General features: G+C 43.2%; 1 protein-coding gene across 1 annotated transcript in view; it reads left to right on the plus strand.

The window, feature by feature from the left end:
- Positions 1-18,982, plus strand: part of fignl2 (fidgetin like 2) — a 77,005-nt gene extending 58,023 nt beyond the window's left edge. Inside the window, exon 2 of the mRNA XM_062970947.1 lies at positions 6,303-18,982. Coding sequence (XP_062827017.1) covers positions 6,314-8,470 — 2,157 coding nt within the window. The 5' untranslated portion in view covers positions 6,303-6,313 and the 3' untranslated portion in view covers positions 8,471-18,982. The remainder of the gene's footprint in view (positions 1-6,302) is intronic.
- Positions 18,983-23,779: the final 4,797 nt, after the last annotated feature.

The following is a 23,779-nucleotide window of genomic DNA, read 5'->3' on the forward strand; positions in this document are numbered from 1 at the left end:
CACGGGAACTCACCCTGCTCTCTGGATTTGGATCTTTCAGTCAGCAGTCCTGCCAGCATAAGGGTTTATCCCATTGCATCACCACAAACCAGCACTGGATCGAGAGCTGGTTTGATTTCAGCAGGAGCAGACTAGGGGGCAAAAATTGCTGCACACATTTTTTTTCCAGTCATGCAGTTTTCATGTTGGAGAAACCTAGCCAATACCCTGGCCTTGCCTCTGCCAAACAATAACCGTATGGACCTTATGCTCCATATATGCTCTTCCTTTTAAATGCTGTCCTTCCTTCTAAAGAGGTCAAGAAATGCTTCCTATTTTAATAGCTTTTGCTGCCATTGATGCCCCTGATATGGAGGTGATTCCACTTTCATTTTGGCAAGGAACAATATTTCCCCTTCCCCTCACCCCTATTGTGTCACTGCCTATGTATATTTACCCTTGAAATTGTGTGCCGACAGTGAATGTTCACTGGGCAGCACTTGGTCTTTGTCGTCGTCCCCGCAAAAACAACCCCTCTTCTTTCTGAGTATCTTATTTTATTTCGTTTCTATTTATTTATTGGGCTAGGTCTATGGGGAGGGGTAAGAGTGGAGGAGGAGGGACACCCCTCTCTGTCTTCTCTCCAGATATTCGCTGATTGTAGCACTTTACTATAATGGTGAGTAAATGAAAGCAAGATGTCGAAGAAAGCCTGGTTAAAGCTGCCATTTAAATCCTCTTGTGTAAGTTTGATATCTAAAGTGGAAGGACAAATGCCATATAAGTCAATTAAAGCATTAGGTAATCTAATTGTGCTGTGGCCACAAAGTGGCTTAAAGCCTGAATGGCAACACTCCCCTGCCCGCTTGGGTCTCCCCCATCCCGCTCCATAGCGTTCCCCCTGAGGCCTTTGTGAAGGAGCAGAAGAGGAGGAGGAGGAGGGAGAGCCAAGAGGAAGGCATGGGGTGGGAGGGAGGGAGGGAACGTGGACACACAGCCACAGAAACACACCAACAATAGAGTCAAGGAAAGGAGCTGCACTGAAAACCTAGGATTGCGGCCACAAAGCCCTGTGTGGGTTTGGTTGTGCATAATGCGCCCAGTGTTCTTGGACGGATGCACAGACACAGAGCGACACACAAACACTCCTCTGTGCTCCTCCCTCCCACTCTTCCCCTCAATCTGGAGCCCCCACGTTTTGGAATGTGCTGAGCCCCCTCGGCAAGGCTCCTGAAATGTCTTTGCTCATTAGATCAGAAGCACGAGAAAGCCATGGGCAGGGGTCGAAAACAGCCCGGCACAATTAAAGTTACTTAAGTCGGAGGCTGGTGATGTGCTGTTAGCATTCCTCCAGCGCTGGCCCTGATTGCTTCATTGTGTGCATTCCTCCGCCTGCTTGCTACGGAGCAGCTGAGCCAAGTGGGAGGGGGCGATGGGAGGGAGAGGGGGTTGCACATTTACAACTGGCATGGCTGGCCTTGTATTAAGCTTCCTCTCTTTGTATGTATATATACATACATATGAGGCTTCAAGTCACTTCTTTGCTTATGGCTTAGGAATACTCAGAGTTGGGTTTGTCAGCCCTGCCCTTTGAAATATAGCACCTGATATTCCTTGGCAGTTTCTCATCCAAGGAAGAACAAAGGGTGACTCTGCTAGCTTCCAAGAACAGACAGGATGGTGCCTTTAGGGTATACAGAACTGCGAAAGCCCTTCTGTAAGAGCACTCTGCTTGTTTAGGCGACCAGCATCTCCCATTTCATTTTCCCAAGCCAATAGAATAGGCTTATGTGCCCTTCAAAAGGAAAAAAAACCCTAATAAGTCAAACATGCAACACACCCTACCAGAATGGGGAAAACATGAGTAAATAGCAGTACATACCAAGAATTATTTACTGAATGACCTTTTCAGTTATGGGACCATAGTCTTGGATGGGACCACAAAGGCCATCTAGTCCAAGTCTTTGCCATTAGGAAATCTGCAACTGATATACTTTGTTGTATTTGTATATTGTTGCACTATTGAATGCTTTCTGTGAGTCGCCCCAAGTCCCTTCGGGGAGATGGCGGCAGGATACAAATATCTATCTATCTGTCTATCTATCCATCCATCCATCCATCGAACTTCTGTTTACAATCTTCCAAGAGTGAGTCCTCCATTGCCTGAAGTACCCAATTCCACTTCTGAACAACTCTTACATCAAAAAACATTGTTCCTAATGTTTAGGTAGAATCTCTTTCCTTTTAATTTGAATCTGCTTGGCCCCCTTACACTCAGATTCTGCTTTCATGGATTTAACTATTCTTGGCTATTCTTCTGCCAACCTAGCAGTTTAAAAACATGCAAATGTGAGTAGATCAATAGGTACCGGTCTGACGGAGTGCTAACGGTGCTCCATGCAGTCATGGTGGCCACATGAATTTGGAGGCGTCTACAGACAACGCCTGCTCTTCGGCTTAGAAATGGAGATGAGCACCAACCCCCAGAGTCAGAGATGACTAGGCTTAATGTCAGGGGAAAACCTTTACCTTTACATTTACCTTATAAATCTGAAATCAAATCTTGATGCTGCAATTTTATATAATGGACACTGTTTTACTTGACCATTGTATATAATAGGACTTGAACCTCTACAGATTTTGGTGCCCACCAGAGTTCCTGGAATGAAATCTGAGTGAATAAAATTTCCCACTGTATTACATATGAGCAGTGCTTCTTAGGGTTTCATTAGACTAGTGTGTTAAAGCAGGCACCCTGCAGAACTCTGGAAAATGTAGTTTGGGAAGGTGGAAACCTCTCTAGTTGACAATTCTGAAGGTCCTACTCTAAAATACATCTTCAAGAGTTCTGTAGGAAGAGGAAGATGCCAAGAAAGCAGGGGTGCCCACTTTAAAATGCTAGTTTAATGAAGCTGTCAAGGAGGTGGTCCTGGTGAATTTCTGGAGAAGAAAGATAGGAATGTCAGTTAATGGGGGGATATGGTACTATACCCTGGTTAAAAAAAAGTCACTTCTCCACAGATAGCTTGGAAGCACTGCTCGATATCCCCAATCATCTTTATTCTCCTGTGTTAAAGTGGCAGCACAGTCATGGTTAGAAAAAGCAGCCATACCTTTATCTGTCTTATGAAAGTAGGCAAGATCTATCTGTAGGCTAGCACTCTCCATGTGTTGGACTACACTTCCCAGAGCTTAAAAATAATGCACTGCAAGTAACTGAAAATGCAATAATGCACTGCAAGTAACTGAAAAAGCAACCATACCTTTTAAAAACATTTTTATGAATATGAATGAATGCCTTTGACTCCTATTTAAATATCACTACTACCAGCGGTCCACCAATGGATGACATAATTTGGGAGTTATCGTTTAAATTGCTCCCATTGGCTCCCGACAAAGTGTTGCTTGTGGAGCATTGTGGGACACGAAGAATTACACCACCCTGAGGAAAGGGGTGTCTGGGATCCACTGTCTGATTTCCCACCATGCCCCTGATATTGAACCACCAGGAAGGGGCAGTATTTGAATTTCTGTGAACAGTGCTCCATCAGGGGTATTGTGAGTGAATTAAATGAGACCTCGGGGTTCCAGCACCAAAACAAATCAATTCGCCTACTGGTTCTATACATGGATAACTGAGCTTTGATGGCATTGGGTTTAAAGCTTAATGCGGCCTGGGGCCATTCAGACCCCTCCCCTCCAGATGTGTGAGACCTTTTATGCATGATTACAATGAGGGCAGGTGATTTTTCTTAAAACAGAGTCCTCTTCTTTTTCTTCTCTACCTCATCTGCTCTTTATATCCCACATTCCCCCCCCCTCCCCCAATAACTGGGACCTAAGACAGCTTGCACTTTAAAGCAACTACAATATAGTTACAGTTATAATTGTTCACTTATAGTGAATCTCTCTGCTAAAGTAATTCTGATTTCCTTAGCTGTCCTTAATATTTGATTGTCTGACAGACATGTATATTAAGCAGTTGAAAAACTACATACATAGTTTTGACTCTTTCTCTTTTGTTCATTTTGAGGACGTAGTTTGGAAAGTTTCCTTTTTTGAAAACGTGTTTTAGAAGTTGTTATGCAGCCTGGGAAATTCTGTAGGCTGGAGTCCTAAAAAGGAACTTTCCTGAACTTTGCCTCATATCAACTGCCTGCTCTACACTTCAGATGGTTACATGTATGTTTCTCCATGTATGCATCAGTTAGGTGAAATTTAACTGAGAAACAGCCTTTTTAAAGGAACCCCCAGTGGTGCAGTGGGTTAAACCACTGAGCTGCTGAACTTGCTGACCCAAAAGTCGGAGGTTCAAATCTGAGAAGAGTGAGCTCCTGCTGTTAGCTCCAGCTTCTGCCAACCTAGTAGTTTGAAAACATGCAGATGTGAGCAGATCAATAGGTACTGCTCCGGTGGGGTAGTTATGGTGCTCCATGCAGTCATGCCGGCCACATGACCTTGGAAGCGTCTACAGACAACGCCTGCTCTTTGGCTTAGAAAAGGAGATGAGCACCAACCCCCAGAGTCGGACACAACTAGACTTAATTTCAGGGAAAAACATTTACCTTAGCCTTTTAAAAATGAAAATAGTTTCTAATAACCAGAGAGGAGAGGGCAGCCCTGTTCCCTGCTGCCCCAAAGGCAGGGCCAGGTCTAATGGTCTGAATTTACATGAGTTTAATTGCACATTGAAATGACCTTCCTGATAGTAAGAATGGTTCAGAAATGAAACCAATTGTCTAGAGAGGTGGATACCTTCAAAAAGAGTCTGGAGATCCTTCACTGAACAATAAGACCACTTCCCATTCTGTAATTCTATGAAGACCTACAGACCCAGGAATTCAGAAAGAAACCAGATCTACAGGAGAGATAATTGGTTTCATTTCATTGGCATGTCCTATTTCATTTTCTTCTGAGGGTTTGTTTAAATGGACAGGCAGGGGGAAAAGGCTGGGAAGATGCTTATTTGTTTGGGTTTCTGTGAGTTTTCCAGGCCGTATGGCCATGTTCCAGAAGCATTATTTGTTTATTTGTTTGTTTAATAAATACCCCACCTTTCTCTGAGCATGGAACATAAAAGTGCTTTAGAGATCTGCAGCAGCATATCCTCTAACATTTCACTGATGAAAACCTGGCCGTGTGCAGCCAAACATTAAGAGTGTGGTCAAAATAGCAAAATGTATTAACAGAGAAGAACAGACAAGCCAGGAGAGACTTTTGCAGTTTGCTTTTCATAATCCTATAAGGAATAACAAAATTCTGTTCCCTCCTCTCCTCCTCCTTGCTGAGTTAAAGGAATGCAAACTGCTTTTGCACAAAAGAGGAAGGTGGGGAAGGAGAGAGAAACTGGGATATTTTAAAAGCAGCTGAAACATTGGGACAACAGAGGATTAGCCAGGACCCTACCTGCCAAATCAGGAGATTCAGAGGGTATGCTGCTGCCACTCCAACATGTGTGAGAATGGATTTTCTGTCTCCTTTAGTAGTGGTGGAACAGTTCCTAATTTTTGCTGTTAAACTGTGCAGGGGGGAATGTATACCATCATATTTCTAGGGAGTTGGTTGGCTTCTCCTTTTTGTGTGTGTCAGGAGCGACTTGAGAAACTGCAAGTCGCTTCTGGTGTGAGAGAATTGGCCGTCTGCAAGGACGTTGCCCAGGGGACGCCCGGATGTTTTGATGTTTTTATCATCCTTGTGGGAGGCTTCTCTCATGTCTCTGCATGGAGCTGGAGCTGATAGAGGGAGCTCATCCATGCTCTCCCTGGGTGGGATTCGAACCTGGCAGCTTTCAGATCAGCAACCCAACCTTCAAGTCATGAGGCTTTAATCCACTATGCCACTGGGGCTCCGTTGGCTTCTCCTGAGGGCTGAGGAATGCTGGGATGGAGGGAGGTTATTACATGAAATCAAGCAAGAGCTCGTGTAGTTTTGTGTCCCTCTTCCAGCAGTAGACATAGTTGGAAGCCAAGGGTAACTAATATCTAGGATGGCTCCAGAGTTTCCCACTTTTCCATGGCTATAAAGCACCTTCCTTATGGGCATGAGGGCCCCTCTTTCAAAATGCCATGAGGGTGCACCACAACAGTGGCTACGCCAAAGGGGCCCAGTGAGCATGGCTTCATGAGACATTGCTGGGCACATTGATTTCAACTATTACACATGTGTAATTTTGTTGGAAGGTCACTTGATGCCATGCTAAGCAGACCATTGTGAAGCTGGGTACTTTGACAGTCACATAGAGTAGTAGAATAAGACCTCTGAATATTTCAGCCCCCTCCTCATAAATCTAATTCTTATTTTCTTTCTTCTTCTTCTTTCCCCAGCTCTGTCAAAGATGCACTGGACACCAGAGCATGCTCAGCCCCTGAATCAGTGGCCGGAGCAGCATCTTGATGTCTCCTCCACCACCTCCTCGCCTGCTCACAAATCTGACCTCTACCACAGCAGCCGGCAGCGCTTCAACTATGCCTGGGCCAATGATGACATCTCAGCCCTGACGGCCTCCAACCTACTGAAGCGCTATGCGGAGAAGTACTCTGGCGTATTGGACTCCCCTTATGACAGACCATCGGCAATCAACACCTATGGGGATGGTGCTTTTGGGCCCCTCAATGGTCAGAAGGGGGAGATGGAGCCTTGGCCAATGGCACATAGTTCAGAAGGGGCATACCCTCTGACCCCAATGCATGATGGATTGTCCAGCTCCAAGGGGATTGTCCCCCCTGCTGTCACCCCAGGAAACAGTCTTGGTACCTCCCCTGTGGTCTCCAGTAATCTCTCTGACTCAGTTTATCCCGGTAACACTTGTGGGGGGGCCACTGCTTCTGGCGGCCTTGGGCCACCTCAGGAGTACTCTTCCAGCTACAGTGGAGGCTACTTGTCATCAGGATACTGCAGCCAACCTGCCTCGGCGCTTCCTCCTCCTCCACACCCATCTGCCTTGCACAGCTCAGGCCTCCTACAGCCCAGCCACCCCACGACCGCGCTTGTCCCGGGCTACAGCCCCTCAGGAGCTATGTACAACTATGCCACAGGTAGCTACCCACCTCAGCCTGGCTATGGTACTATCCACTCTCCTCACCCGTCAGCCTCTTACTTGCCCTCAGGTATTGCTGCCCCCACCCCAATCCCTCCTTCTTCTCGCCCCCCTATGGTCCCTGGATACAGCTACCAGAGCCCCCTCCCGGTGCCACCTCTCAGTGGGGAGTCGGGGAACTCTCTGAAAAGAAAGGCCTTTGACATCACCGGTGATGAAGATGATAGCGAAAGCCGGTATCGCAAATACAGCTATGAGCAACCAAAGTCCCCATATCAGATGTCCGACAGTGGCGAATGTAGAGGGAATGGATTCAATCGCAGCTCTGAGGTGCCTTTCAAAGGTGGGAAAAGGTCTGTGGGAGTGGCGGCGACAGCCGTGGCTTCAGAGGAGCCAGTTGAAAAATACAACAGCCAGCCCATGAAAGGACTCCTCTCGCCAGCCTACAATGTGGGTGAAGCCCCACTGAGGCCAAGTGAGAGCTTTGAGAAGTTCACTCCTCCCGCTGCAAATGGTGACCGCGAGGGAGAGTCCTTTGGTCTCCGAATGCAGCCCAAAGCGCCCACGTTTAGTAGTGACAGCAGCAGCCAGACAATAGAAGAACAACTGAAAACAGTGGACCCTTTCATCCTGGAACTAGTGAACAACAAGATAATTGACTGTGGCCCTCCAGTGCAGTGGACAGACATTGCCGGACAGGTTTCTGTCAAGGCTGCCATAGAGGAAGAGCTAGTGTGGCCCATCCTGAGGCCAGGTGCTTACACCGGGGTGAGCCGACCACCCAAAACCATCCTTCTGTTTGGACCTCGTGGTGTGGGGAAGACCCTGTTGAGCAGGTGTATTTCTACACAGCTGGGATCCACCTTGCTGAAGCTCAGTGGCACAGCCTTGGTCTCCAAGTGGAAGGCTGAAGCTGAGAAGATCCTCCAAACAACCTTCTTTGTCTCCAATTGTCGTCAGCCTGCCGTCGTTCTCCTCACTGATGTGGAGTCTGTCCTGGAAGACTCAGCCATCCTGAAGTCCCAGCTCCTCTCCTACATGGATAATCTTGCTACCTCAGGTGAGCAGAACGTGGTTGTGATAGCAACCACCACCAGGCCTGGCAACCTGGACGAAGCCACGCAAAGAAGGTTTGCCAAGCGCTTCTACATCTCCCCGCCAGACACCATTGCCAGGCGGCAGATCCTGCACCATGCCTTAGCCCAGCAAAACTACTGCCTCAGCGAGAGGGAAATGGCCTCCATTGTGCAACTCACTGAAAGCTACTCTGGCAGTGAGCTCCTCCAACTTTGTCAACAAGCAGGGGCCAATAAGCTACATGGCTTGCCGGGCCAGCTTCAGCCCACCTCGTACAAAGATTTTGAAAGCGTTTTCTGCAAGATCCACCCTGCTGTCTCTCAGAAAGAGCTGGATTTGTACATTGAATGGGATAAAATGTACGGGTCAAGGCATTAGTGGAGAGTGTCCAGTCTCACCTGTTAGATCATCCAGGGCCTCTTTGAGTGGGAGCTTGGGTTTCTGCGTCGGGAGACCTTGTCCTATTTTATTGCTCTCAGTGCTCCCATTTCTGTGGGGCAGAATGCCTGTCTGCCTATGGGAACATGGGACGGGTGAGGAGTCCTTCTAGTCTCTTAGAAAGTCAAACCTCCTGGATGCAAGAACTTCCCTAGATTGATTTGCATACATTTGGTTTGGGTTTGTTTTTTAAAAAATGTCTGAAAGTTTGACTGTGTGGTGGTTGTTGGGTCTCTATGTTAATGAAAAAGTAGTTGCTCAATGAACTCAGGATAATCTATTTATTATTAAGCTGTTTCCCCTAGACGTCCCCTTCCCATAACAGCATTATAACGTGTTCAGACAGGTCTCCCTTTTTTTCCATAGCGCACTTCCTGGCTATTTCTGTTTGGTCACATGGGCATTGCACTCGGAATCATTTCAGTGCATTATATCATAATTCAGGTGTGTTTCCAGGGAGATACCCCTGATGTCCTTTAGAGCCTTCAGGAGTATAATTTCTGAGGCTGATGGCATCTGTGGGTTTTAAGGGAAGGGGGTTTGGGTTTGTTTTTTTAAAAGTGTAGATTGTTGAATAAACTAGCCTCCTTTTTATTTTTGTAAAGTATGTAGTAGTGGTTTTTTTTTCTTTTTTAACGACTCAGGAAAAGTAATTTACCTCAAACCAAGAAGAATGTTTTTTTTTAAACTCAAGGAAAATTGTAAAAAATGTTCAGGAGGGATTACAGATGTGCTTTTAATGGCCCGTTTGATTCCCACATTAAAGCAAAAGCAAGAGAGGAAAAATAAAAGCAAAAATAAACTTGAAGTTGTTACAAAGATGAAAGTTGAATGTATTTCAGGGGCGTTTCACAATATATTATGCCATAACTTTATTCTTTTTTTTTGTTTTGTTTAAAGAAAGCATTTTTACCATAGCGTTTTTGTGGAGTAATGTGTCTTCAAAGATTAAGAAGTATTAGTGCTGTAGTTTTAAAGCCATGGCTAGTACCACTTTTTGAAGGAATTGTTCAATGACATTTTCAAATTTCAGTTTGCCAACTCATTTCTCATTTTGTTATGGTCTTATGGACTGGGACTTCTAAATGCATTATTGCAGTGAGCCTTCAGGAAGCCAAGAAAAAAGTTCTAGCTGAAGCTTCCAAAATTATAATTGCAACAAAACCAGATATTTACAGAAAATGAGCCACAACCTTGTGGTCCGGAAGCAGTGTCATTTCCTGATATATCCAAAGTATGATAGCCTCACGGTAATCATTTGGGGATCGTTTTGGTCTTCAGGCTTGACTTGATGGTATGGCCTGAATAGCTCTAATCTGAAATACTTGGGATCTGAAGTGCTTTGTATTTCAGATTTTTCAGTTTTTGGAATACAAATATCCTAATACATACTGTATTGCTAAGGTGGGAGAGGAAGAAAGGCTGAAGAGGCTTGGATTCACTCTGAACATTGTGTTTAAATTTCTGCTGTTTCACAGATCTTTATTCTCTTTCCAGCCTGGTATCTTATACACAACACAAGCAGCAAAGAAATGGGGTACATCTATGAAATGGTGGTGATCCTAGAATAGTATTCAGTGTGAACCCAGACTTCCCACCATTTCACAGGTTCTCACAACTTTTGCATGTCATTCAATCACTGCTTTTCTATGTGATATGAGGCTCAGCAGAGACTTTAGTTGGGAAAGAATGATATTCTGCTTCAGTCTGTAGGTGGTGTGTAGCTGGCTTACAACAGGCAAAGTAAACTGCATCTGCCTCCAGAACATCATACTGAGCCCTGGATGCATTTTGGAAGAAACTTTTGAGTTGTCTCTAGAACTTTGAACCTAGGGCATTTTCCTTGTGGATGTTTCATTTCATATGTGTATATTGTTAGTTTTGGATATAAAGCATGCTGAAACTTATTGACCTGACCTTTTTTGAGGTGCAGAAACCTGTCCCTAATCTTTCCGTGACATTTCTATTTGTGCTACTAAATTTTATGCAACACAGAACCCATCCGCTTCATTAAATGAGGTCTATCTATACTTTATATTGATAATGATAAGACTTTTGGTAGAATACAGGACTAACCACTCATTATGCACTATAAAACTTTCAGATCAATGTTAGCATGTATTCTTCTTGGACCAACTCAAAGATCACAAATAACGTGTTATGTTTAAAGATCTCCAGATCTCTTGACACCAGGTAACATGTTGCAAAAAGAGATTGTTGTATTATACAAAAAAACCCTGCTTTGTGTGCATAAATAAGTTTTCCTGTCCAGAAAAGGCACTTTTTGCCCAGATGTATGGTGTAGAAAATGTACTTTCTGGTCAGAAATAGAGACTTTTTGTGTAGTACATTTCTGTGCAGAATCCTTCTTGAAATACATAGAATCTCACAGTAAAGTCATGCTGCCTGTATTCTTCTTAACTTCAAATGCCTTTGCTTGTAACAGACTAAGGTTTGCTTGCCAAGGCTTGGCCCCTTTTGTGAACTTTAGATTTTGTCCACAAAATAATCATTTGAATGCAGTGCGCTCCCCCAAACAGTGTCTTTGATATGACACGTCTCTCCTACCAAGTATTACTTCTGTCCCCCATCCAAACCAAAGACTTCTTGGGAGCCCATGCTGAGTAAGGCTGCCACTTGAATATTTGCCACAGTGAGATTGCGTGCAGACACATTGTGGAGATGTATGTTATCTCACTATACCTGTGGCTAGGGAACCTTAAGAACGATCGTCTCTTCAGTGTCCTAGAAGGCAGTAAAAGGCCTTTACAGATCACCTGATAACAATTGTGCACTTTTGTTTTGTGGTTAGTTTAGTCTGATTTCTCTTGCGAATCCAAAGAACTAGTTTGCCAGGATGTTTTGCTTCCTAAGCAGTTCTTCACTAGCATTTTGTATCGGTGAATCATTGCCTGGCAGTGATTATCCCTAAACTACAAGGTAACAAAAGTTTAGTTGTCTCAAATGCTTGGGAAAAGATGTTGATGTTGTTGACTTGAGAACCTGTATGTCGTGTTTTCTGGAACCTGCAGAACGATTCTACTCTACAGGTCCTTCTTCTTTGATTATTGCATTTTTGAGACCAAAAATTTCTTTCTCTCTCAGGGAGGGTGAGTGCATATGTTGTATGACAGAGAGAGGTGCAGATACTTTCCTTCTGTAGCGACAGATGCCCACCTCTCTCATGTCTTCCTGAAAACGTAACATGCCTATGCTGCTATACAAAGGAAAGGGGCTGGTCCATGGCTAAAGTTGGTGCAATGGGTTAAACCTTTATGCCGGCAGGACTGCTAACCTGAAGGTTGGGTTGCTGACCTGAAGGTTGCCGGTTCGAATCCAGGGAGAACGCAGATGAGCCCACTCTGTCAGCCCCAGCTCCCCATGCGGGGACATGAGAGAAGCCTCCCACAAGGATGGTAAAAACATCAAAGCATCCGGGCGTCCCTGGGCATCGTCCTTGCTGATGGCCAATTCTCTCACACCAGAAGTGACTTGCAGTTTCTCAAGTCACTCCTGACATGAAAAAAATGGCTAAAGAGAATATCTTGGATCAGCTGGACACAGGACCTGATAAGATGGCATTGCAGTACTATAGGGGTAGCCTATCTCAGCTACTGGCTGTAAAGCAACAGGCTAACAATTGCTTTTGAATTTGGCATTGTTTGGTAAATTCTCATATAAGTCGTCAATAAACCAAAGCACTTAATACCAAAAAGAGAGGGGGTGTTCATGAGAGCAGGAGAGGCTGGGATAGGAGACATGTCCTGGCTAAGCCGTGGATTGAATGGATGGTTTCTTTGCGAGTGATATTCCCGCATCTTCACTTAAGATAATGGGAATGACTTGCCTCACCCAGGTGCCATGGAGCTCTAATAGGATCAGGCACTTTTTATATTGAAGTACTTTGCATTTATTAATATAAAAAGTCACAGATTGGAACTAATCAAAAATCAAATCTTTTTGTTGTTAAAAAGGTGTTGACTGTCCATTCACAAGTGTGGTGTTCTCTCTTTGTGTGTCATCCATTGTAGCCCATAGCCAAAGAGCATGAACAAGTATTATTTTTGTGGGAATTCGATATCATATTGCAGGATGTATCTGTAGTGTTTGCTTGGCTATTTCATAAATTGTGTGCCATTACAGGTTCTTTCTTACATTCTACAAGGATAGAAGCAGTTTAGTATCAAGCCCCATGGACATCTTATGTGAGGAAGAAATACCAAGCTGACATTTTTGCCCATATCAGCTGGGAAGGGGATTGATTTGGAGGAGATGACCAGCAGGAAGAGAAAAGTTCAGACATCCTTTACTACTACCTGATTTATTTTGCCACTTTCGCCTGCTTTCCATAAGGTGAGAGGAAAGGCCCACATAACTACTTGGCTTTTTAGGTATAGGCCTGAAAAGGTGACATATGAACTGCTCCACAGTAATTAGTATGGAACAAGCCTACATCTATGAATTCTCCCCACATTCCCATAATAGCTGTGAAGATTGCTGTTGTGACTCATTTGGCATTGTGGGTTTCGGACAATCAAAAATAGCATTCTGTCTGGCTAGAATTGATAGCTGTCAGTGTTGACAGTTAATTGCCATCTTTGACTGTCCTCCCCATAAGTGAGCACACACTATTTTCAACTTTAAAATCATCCACAGGCTAAATAGATATTGTAAATGTTTGGATTTCTCACCAAGGCAGTTCAGTTTCATTTGGTAGCACTTTTAATTTGGAAATTAATGAAACCTTGCCATCATCCACCTATAATAGCACTGTTGCAGTTTTTTGTTGGCATCCATTTATACCTTCTTTTGATTCAGTGGGAAAGTATGGTCTCTGTTACATGCCTACTTGTAGTTATATTTTATTCCAGTGTTTCTCAAACTCTTTTCTTCCAGATGTTTTGGACTTCAGCTCCCAGAAATCCCAGCCATCTGACTAGCTGTTAGGAATCGTGAGAGCTGAAGTCCAAAACATCTGAGGAGAGAATTTAAGAAACTCTGTTTTACTCATTTCAATCCATTGGCTTTTTTTCCCCTGTGGCATAGGGGATTGTTATTTCAGATTGTTGTCTCGAGACATTTAATCCCCAAGCCTACTTTCTTTTATGCTGGTGATTTATGAATACAGTCTGATATCCCATCTTGCAATTACAGACTTGTAAACTAGATTCACGTATCTGTAAGTGCTCAGTACTCAGACATAGTCTTACTGTCCTCTTTGCCCCCATTAACAGCCAGGTCAGATAAAGGAAGTATGTTCAGTTGGAAATTGGGGGACAAGAAAGATGATGTTTCAACCCCTTCTGCCCATTGAGTGAAACGATGACAATCAGAAGCAGGATCCCTTTCTCTGTTTCTTGTTGCAGGCTTGCTTACTGGCAAAAGGGAGTGGAAATGCCATCCTTGCACCCTGATTGGCAGCTGAACAAACCTCTTTCACCCAATCTGCCTGCTGGCTATTATAGTGGGATTAGGGATTAAGATAGAAAATGATACTTAGTCACATATACATAACTAAGTACAGTACCTGATGTAGAACATGGGTGTATGTTATTACTTTTTCATGTTGAGCAAGACTTTGCCAATGATTGTAGTGCAAAACCTCAGGGTGGGATATAAGTGCTTCCTTCTACTTGTCCTCATATTCTCTCCCCTACCACCACTGATCACTTCTCCAGGCTGTTTTCCTACATCCCAAACCAAGACCTATTCCCTGCCTTCCCATAGAAGGGAGAGCGGAAGTGTGTTTCATCTCAGTACACTTAGTGGTGTTTCACAGTGACCAAATTCACCCTCAGCCATCCAGAAGCCTTCCCTATGCTCCTCTCTGGCTATTTCCTTTGTCTCCCTTTAATACACTAATGAAGCCTGGTAACCCACTTATTAACTATTCCTTTTTTTCCCCTCCCACTTCAGGGCACATAGTGTAAGGAGAGCCATGGCTGCATCTCCCATAGCCTCATTCCATATATGTATATTTTAAAGCCTTTGTGTTGGGGAAAACCTGGGAAGCTCCACTGGATCAAAATGATTCAGGCCTTTCCTTTTCCCCACATTAAAATGTACAAGAGTCTATCTCGCTCTGATTTTCTTCTTCCCTTTTTCGATATGACATCAGATTTCAGTAGAAACTACTGTTGTGCAGACTGAAATTAAACAAGCACTTGGCTAAGGCATGACTAACAACCACAAATAAAGCAATTTTCATTCCATATGCAACTATTTCTTCACTCTCAAGCACAGGTGATGTAGCTAAAATAACAACAGGAATTACACACAACCAGTCTGAAAATTGAATAGTTGATCCATACACTTTGCTCCAAAGTGTTACTGTGGGAGCAGAATGCTGACTTCTTATGGTAGGAGTGATCATGTTTTAGTCCCTAATAAGAAATCCATCCATTTCTCTCCATTCACAACCAATGCAGTTTAATCCTTTCTCATTTGCAATGCCAAATATGTGGTACAGCTTCCTAAAAATGACAGTGTTTGTTACAAAAGCAAATTTTGGTCTTCATGGTTATGTCTAGCTGTGCTTGCCTAGCATATAATTTCTGAGCAATAATTCTGATAACAATTAAACATCCCTTGCCTATAATCAATAGATACACTATCTACCCACAAATTGTAAAATGTATATTTTTAAACAAAAAACAAATATTACATCTACACAAGGATGTTGAGGTTTGAAATAGTGGAGAATAATTGGTTTTGAGCACTGAATTAAACTGTAGATTGCACAGGATGTATTTTATGTACATATATGTCGCTTGAAAAACAGATTTCCTGTAAAAGTAAGACATCTATTAGAAGTGAAATACAAGAGAGTGAATCTGTCCTGCCCGACAAGCTTGGCTGCTTTACCAAAGATATTTCGACTTTCTGGTTTGCTGATCATGCCATGTGAAGCTTTTTGTTTGTATTGCTGCTTCCCTTTAGATAAATTCTAGGATGTCAGTTCTGTGAGAAAGAAGCAGTGATGGCCTTGATACTACACATAACTGATGGGGTAACTAAATGACTTTTTTGTGTGCTCATATGATGACTCCAAAGTACCAGGAAGTCCATTGTAGGAGAGTTAATGTGGCTCACAGCATTTGTTCCCACTGGTGAAAAGTGAGATCAGTGGAGGAAGCTGGCTCATATTTGGGGGGCTTTGAATGCAATTTCCTGCTTCTCGGCAGGGTGTTGGACTGGATGGCCCACGAGGTCTCTTCCAACTCTATGATTCTGTGATCAGTGGTTGCTGATTGGCTCTCTGCTCCCCCTTTTAAACAAACCATAGCTCTTTTGTTCTTCTGCCTCTTAAAAAGCCTGGGAAAAGAAAGTGTGTGTAAAGCTAGGTTCTACAGGAGTGTAAAGGGGAGACACAATTGGCCTGGGCTGCACTGCTGACATCAACAGGAATGTGAGGTTCTTGTTATTCGTTTGTAGGGACTATTAAGCAGAGAAGGGGGGTGGGTTTTTGGAAAGAAACGTCAATTTGAGATGTGGTGCGAAACATAGAATTTATTGTGGTGATGATGGACCTGAAGGAAAATTTTTAGGATGAGAGTGGTAAGCAAGAGTAGATTTCAAGCATCTGATCTTAGACAACTGGCATTTATGTCAACATTGTTTGGCATTCTACTCCAGAATAGGAGTGTTATGGCAGCTCATTTTTATGTAGTCTAGCTCAGCGGTTCCCAAACCTTTTTGGCCATGGAAACTTTCAGAAGACTTTTTCCCTTTCTAGAACCCTAAATCTGTCCTTGATTTTCCTTTGGAACCCTATCAGTGTCCCTGTGCACTATGAACCTGCAATTTTTCTTCTTCTTTCCTCTACTCCTGTTGCTTGGGTATTTTGTATAATGTAGGTTTGGAAATAAAGAGATTCAGATTTCGTTTTTAAAGCAGAGGTACACTGAATTTCAATAAGATCTTCAAACTCTGGCAATTTTTTCACTGAACTCCTGTGATGCTTTCATGGAACCCTAGGGTGCTGTGGAACACAGTTTGGGAACTGCTAATCTAGTACTCTTCTTTATAGTAGTGACCAGCTAAATTCCCCCACAGGTAGTTTGCAAGCAGAGCATGATAGCAACAAAACATCCTTGATTGTCATCAGCAAACTAACATTCAGACATAAACTGTCTCCAGACATAAAGGCACTAGTTCAGTGGTGTTTTGGCCTTCAACTGCCAAAACACCCAGAAATCCTAACAGCTGGTAAACTGGCTGAGATTTCTGGGAGTTGTAGGCCAAAACACCTGGGGACCCACAGGTTGAGAACCACTGCACTAGTTAGTTGGAAAGGGCAGGTTTCCATTAACAAACTTAGAGCTTAAAAATTTACATTTTCGGACTGTTGCTCCCAGAACTGTGAAATGATTCACAGGCCCCACTGTCTTTGAAAAGCTGTGGAAGTCTTCTACCAAGGAAAAAGTTGTGTGTGATTTCCATAGCATTTTATGTGTGTGCTTTCTGCTTGCTGACTTACGTTTGGATTTAAATGTATGTATGTCTTGCATTCATTTGCTCTGGACATTGAATTTACTGAACATTAGCTTTTCAAAATAAGGTTTTCCCTGCCTCCTATTAGTTTGCTTGTCTCTTTCTTCTCTTCCTTTCTCTCTTCCTTTCCTTCCCATGTAACGGAAATAGCCCTTTCAAACATGCACTCTCCATAGTTTAAAACACATCCCACATGCCCAAGACATTCTCTGTGAGGTTTCTGTGTGCAGGAGGCTTCCAACCCGGAGGAGCAGTTCCTGGGTAGTACAGAAGGATGTTCTCGCTTGATTTCTCTCCCCCTGCAGTCTGTTGTGTCCAATGAAAATTTGCGGTATAGATTTGGGAGCATTTCTGGAATTGTAAGGGAGGGGATATTGCGAGATTGGGCACTCAACAAGACTCACTTTTGGCATAGAACTCTACTGGGGCATAAAAGAGGGCAACCAAAGATTGAATTCAGCCCAGAGATTTGTGGCACTGTTACTGTAACTTCATTCCCAAAGGCTTCCTTGAGTCCCAGTCTTAGGGGAAAGGAGAAATATAAATCAGGAGGAGGAGAAGGAGGCACATTTAGCTAATAGTGATCAATTGTTTTAACAATTTTAATCTTGATTTCTTTTCTTGCTGAAAGTTGAAGGTTGTCAAATTGCTCTAGATATCGTGGACTTCTGTCTCCAGAAGACTTTACTATTGGCTGTTTTGGCTATGGCTTTGGGGAGGTGCAGTTCAAAATATCTGGGAAACCAAAGTCTAAGAACTATTAGACCAGTGGTTCTCAACTTGTGGGTCCACAGGTGTTTTGGCCTATAACTCCCAGAAATCCCAGCCAGTTTACCAGCTGTTAGGATTCCTGGGATTTGAAGGCTATAACATCTGGTGACCCACAGTTTGAGAACCACTGATCTAGAGGAACTCTGAGATTATTTCACCTTTAAAAATCTTCCTGGCCATGGGCAGCTGCAAAAGCATCTTATTTGCGACCCAAGTTGCTTGAATCTATTCAATACAGCAGTGTGTTCAACAGCACAAGGCAGACTTTTGTGATCTCACATTATGAAACATGGCCCCAGAATACTTTACAACAAATAAAGCTTCCGCATGAGACACGTAAATGATAAAAGAAAGACGTGAAAACAACAACACCAAGTAAAGCTGATGCTAGTAATTCAGAGATAAGGTGTTTGCCTGTAGTCATCTACACACAACTCTTGTCATCAGATCTGCGAGCATTAAGATCTCCTGATCCTGTATGATTTTGGAACCTCAGCAGGGCCTGCCCTAGTTAGTATTTGGATAGGAGATCATCAACAAATGCTGTAGGGTATATTGTAGAGGAAGGAAGTGGTAAAATAATCTGAGTGTTCCTTGCCTATGAAATTCATGTAGACAGCACACACAAGATACCCAGGAATAATAAAATGCTGATAAAATTTATTCTGTTGGTTAGATAAAAGGAAATTGTTGTCATTGAGCAGAGCTTTTTTTCCAGTGCTTGGGGAAAATTGCTTTATTTGAAGGCTGCAACTCCCCCCAGCAAGCATAGCCACTGGTCTCTGGGAGATTCTTGGGAGTTGCATCCCCCAAACACTACTTTTCCAAGCTCTGGCTTCACTCTGGTGCTTTCAGTACACATTCCTCTCATAGATATCAAAGATATATATAGTTCACCTCAGGAAAATTATCTTCTCTTTTACGTTTGCTTTCCTCCAAAAAGTGGTACTGGAATTTTGAAGACTTTGTTGTTGTTGTTTTTTAAAAAAATCATGTTTGACTTTGTACATCCTCTGTAACCATTTCTACCTCATTTTGCAACATATTGTACATGAAAGTATTTAATTCATGTCTTATTAATGTCTGAAAAAAAATGCGTTTAAACTGTAATGGTCTACCTCAGAAAATACTGTATTTTAAAAAAGAAAAAGTATTTCACAGTATTAAAGAGATTGCAAGGAATCAAAAGGTGTTGGCTTGTTTTCGTTTTTCATCTCCGCTGTCACTCAATCCCAGGACCTTTGTGATCACAGTAATGGTGGTAAGAGGCGTACTCGGGGAATTTTGTAATCTTGTTGTGTAAGCAAATGAAAGCGCATCAAAAACATATTCAGGAAGTGATTTGATATTCCAACAGCCATAGGAAAATAGCCTGCTTTTTAAAAACAATTCAGCCTTTTCTCTGTTCTCGGTTCATAATTTCTTGAATAACACTTGAAAAAATATCCAAGTAGTTAACCCAGTACTTTGTATTCTGCACATCAATTAAAATATTCAGGGGATTAAAAATATCAATGCAGTTACGATTTTGCGGGTACATTACCTATTAAAGGAAGGGGTAATTAAATGGCTGTATGTTAACAGCATGATGAATTTGTTCTGGATTACGCAGCAGGTTAAACCACTGAGCTGCTGAATTTGCTGAGCAAAAGGTTGCTGGTTCAAATCCGGGGAGCAGGGTGAGCTCTCGCTGTTAGCCCCAGCTTCGGCCAACCTAGCAGCTCGAAAACATGCAAATATGAGTAGACCAATAGGTACCACTCCGTCAGGAAGGTAATGGTACCCCATGCAGTCATTCCAGCCACATGACCTTGGAGGTGTCTGTGGACAACACCGGCTCTTCGACTTAGAAATGGAGATGAGCACCAACCCCCAGAGTCAGACATGACTAGACCTAATGTCAGGGGGAAACCTTTACCTTTGCCTTAGTCAGAATTTCAAAATTAGATACTGAACAATTAGATACTGAAGAATAAAGTTCAAAATTGGATACTGAACAGTAAAGTTCATGTCAATTGTTATTTCAAATAGAATTGTTTTTATTCCTTGCGGGTCTATGTGTAGCTCTTATCACTACTCCTATGTGGAAGGGACAGCAGAATTCAGTTCATCTATGAGTTCTTAAAAATCAACCGCAACCAATTGTATATGTTTTTAATGTGGAAATAACTGGAATGTGGGAGATACAGGTGTGGACGTTACCTGTCTCTTTTGTTGCAAAACCCCACTCATCTCCATCCCTCAAACAATCTTGCAGTTGTTAAAATCTATGCAATTTCTTAAAAGAATAAAAGTAACGTGGTGTATACAGGGTCGTTCTGATTAACTTACATACCTCTGTTATTCCCTAGAGAAGGAGAGGCTTACATTGGATGGCAAACTCACACTAAGGCCTCAGCTATGGTGACCATGTAATGCAGTTCCAAACTGGTACTGAAGAAAGTGATTTCACTGTGCAGATGATTACATAAGAAATCCTGGACCCGGTATGAGGCCCGGATGGTGATTACACAAACCACAGAGTACCGGCACACATTAAGGGCTTTCTTTCATGCTCTTTTGTGGGAGTTTGTTGTCTAACTATTTGAAACTAGCTTCAAACTGGTTTTAATAGTATAGGTGGGTCTTTACTTCTGTTTTTATAATCTGTTCCCGTATACCCTAACTTTAGTGACGGCTGCACCAGTGCTGCTCACATTCTTTTTTCTTAACATTTGAACATCTACTCACAAGGTAAAATAAAATGACCAAAACCAAAGAACTCTGGTTTTATTTTTAAAAAGGCCAGCAAGCTTGAAAAGAATCTGGAAAGTTTAATGCACAAAATCCTTCAGCTCTATCAACAGGAAGATGTGTGGTGGGCTCCTGCTGCCCCCTGGCTGCACGTTTTCACAGATTGTTTCAAACAATGTGCTCTGCCCACAACAAACCAGTGGTGCAGTGCCAGCAGGACTGACTTTAAGGTTGGGTTGCTGACCTGAAGGTTGCCGGTTTAAATCCAACCCGAGGAGAGTGCAGATGAGCTCCCTCTTTCAGCTCCAGCTTCCCATGTGGGGACATTGATGGTAAAAAACATCAAAACATCCGGACGTCCCCTGGGCAAAGTCTTTGCAGATGGCCAATTCTCTCACACCAGAAGCATTTTGCAGCTTTTCAAGTCACTCCTGACTAAAAAAAAAACCAAACAAACCATGCTTCCTTCCATTCCCTTCTGTGTTGATTTGTCAGCTCTGTGGTCCAATGATTTATTGTGGTGGGTTACTGGAGTTGTTTGTTCTTCTGGACAGCAAACAATTGCCTTGCTCTTAGACTCACATAAGTGTAGAATGTTAAGAATAAGATTAGGAAGTTAATAAAAACAATAGATAGATCGATAGATCAATAGATAGATGATAAACATATGCGAGTGAGTAAAAAAATTATCCGCATTCTGACTAGAATTTATTTTACTCAACTTTCCGAAAATACAAACACTTCATTTTAAAAAAAATATCTCTTTGCCTTTCAATATATCTTGTCCATCTGTCAACAAGTTTTCGTCTTCCCTTATTAAAAATGTTTTAGGCTGAGCTGCAAATCACACGTGTACCACTGTCTTCACCTTTTCAACAGACATGAATCTTTGTCCTAGTAGGACTTCTTTTAGTGACAAAACAGGTGATAGTCCGGTGGGGCACAATCATGACTATGGGGAGGATGATATAACACTTTGGAGCTTTTGGGGAGTTTCAACAGTATGGGCAGGGGTGTGCAGACATGCATTGTCATGCAACAGCACAAAAACCCCTGGATAGCAGCCCTCTGTGTTTTGTCCAAATTTTAGGCTCCAGCTCTTCATTGAGCATCTCACTGTAATGATCACTTACTGTTGGTTGAACCTTTTTCACTGCACAGTGCTCTTCTTTTGTGCAAATCACAAGGAGGGCAGCCAAGTTTTCTTTCACTGCAGACGTAAATTAACTGACATGGCACTTTCAAAACTGCACAGTAATGAGTGGGGAGATAGAGGCCATGTACGGAAAGTGCTGCTAAGACAGTGTGGCTAACAAGTTTTAATATAACCAGCGCACAGATAATTTTTGTCTTGTAGGTGTACTCTTTATGAACCTTCGTAATCACGAAACAGGAAACCATGGGTAATAGTGAACTATGCTGAAACTAATGACAAACGTGTATTGTGGCATCATGTATTTTCCTCTTTTCCTTGTTCTCTGAAAAGAAAAAGGGCATAGGGAAATCAAACACAAATCACACCATGAATGTCTTTCCCTAGACACAGTTTTACCCAGTGTGGCCCCCTCCATATGTTTTGGATTAAAATTTCTAGGGGATAATATGAGCTGTGGAACCCCGGTGGCGAAGTGCGTTAAAACACTGAGCTGGAGACCGAAAGGTCCCAGGTTGAAACCCCGGGAGCGGCGGGAGCGGCCGCTGTTAGCTCTAGCTCCTATCAACCTAGCAGTTCGAAAACATGCCAATGTGAGTAGATCAATAGGTACCGCTCCGGTGGGAAGGTAACGACGCTCCATGCAGTCATGCCGGCCACATGACCTTGGAGGTGTCTACGGACAATGCTGGCTCTTCGGCTTAGAAATGGAGATGAGCACCAACCCTCAGAGTCAGACATGACTGGACTTAACATCACGGGAAACCTTTACCTTTTTAATATGAGCTGTGGTCCAACATATCCTGGTCACCAACCAAAGGATGTCTTGGCCCCAGGCATTCCTCCCTCCCCACTCCCAAATTTAATTACACAATTTAAAAGACCCCTGTCATATATTTCATGAAAGAAGTTGGAGATTTCAGAGCTGCACCACTTCGTATGCCAGAGGAAAGAGAGGGTACTTTTAGAGTGTGGGTTCACATTTTTAAAGGTCTGTACATATATTAGGAGCCTCCCGTGGCACAGCAGGTCAAACCATTGAACTGCTAAACTTGCTTTCCAAAAGGTCGGCGGTTCAAATCCGGCAAGCAGGGTGAGCCCCCACTGTTAGCACCAGTTTCTGCCAACTTAGCAGTTTGAAAACATGCAAATGTGATTAGATCAATAGGTACCGCTCCGGTGGGAAGGTAATGGCGCTCCATGCAGTCATGCTGGCCACATGACCTTGGAGATGTCTACGGACAATGCCTGCTCTTTGGCTTAGAAATGGAGATGAGCACCAACCCTCCAGAGCCGGACACAACTAGACTTAATGTCAGGGGAAAATCTTTACCCCTTTACATATAATAGGCTGTCACAGGGAGAAAGGAAAAGGGCTACTCTAAGCCTGTTCTGCTAGTTTATTACCTGCATATGATTAGAGGAGAGGAAAGAAGACTTCAGGGGCACAACGCCCTCGCTTGCAACCATAAAAGATGTAGTCGAACATGCTGCTGTCTCCTGTACAATCTGGTGAAAAATTTTCCATGGTTTGCTGTTACTACTTATGTAAGCAAGCAGCCTCCTCCAACCTGGTGCTACACTGATGTCTTGGAGTGCAGCTCCCATTGCCTACCAGTACGAACAATGGCTCCACTTGCTGAGGATGAAGATGCCTTGGATGTCTTTCCAAGGCAGCAGAGGAGCACCAGGGTGGAGAGTGCTGCTTTCAGGCCATCCGGGAGACACATTTCTGAATGGTGTAATAAATCCGTGCCACTGAATTGGGGGTGCCTGGGAGAATGGCCTGATTGTGGGCTTGTGATAATTAAAATGCCATTCGCCAGTTTGAGGAGATCCATTTATGGCCTGATGCAGCATTCAATGAAAGCCAGATGTGGAAAAGTTGTCGTTCTTCTTGAAAGAGAGGCCTGTTGTCTATTCCCCCACACCGTGGAAACTGCAAACCAGGCAGCGACGCAGAACTGTGTGAGCTTTGCTAGGCTCCACATTTTATGTAGAAAATACTCAACATCAAGGGAGGGAGAAGGGACTGGACAAATAACTAGAGCGGCAATTTTTAAAAACCCACAGCACAACTTGAAGCACAAGTTGCCTGA

This window comes from Anolis carolinensis, chromosome 2 (genome assembly GCF_035594765.1).
Source record: "Anolis carolinensis isolate JA03-04 chromosome 2, rAnoCar3.1.pri, whole genome shotgun sequence".
Taxonomy (NCBI): Eukaryota; Metazoa; Chordata; class Lepidosauria; order Squamata; family Dactyloidae; genus Anolis; species Anolis carolinensis.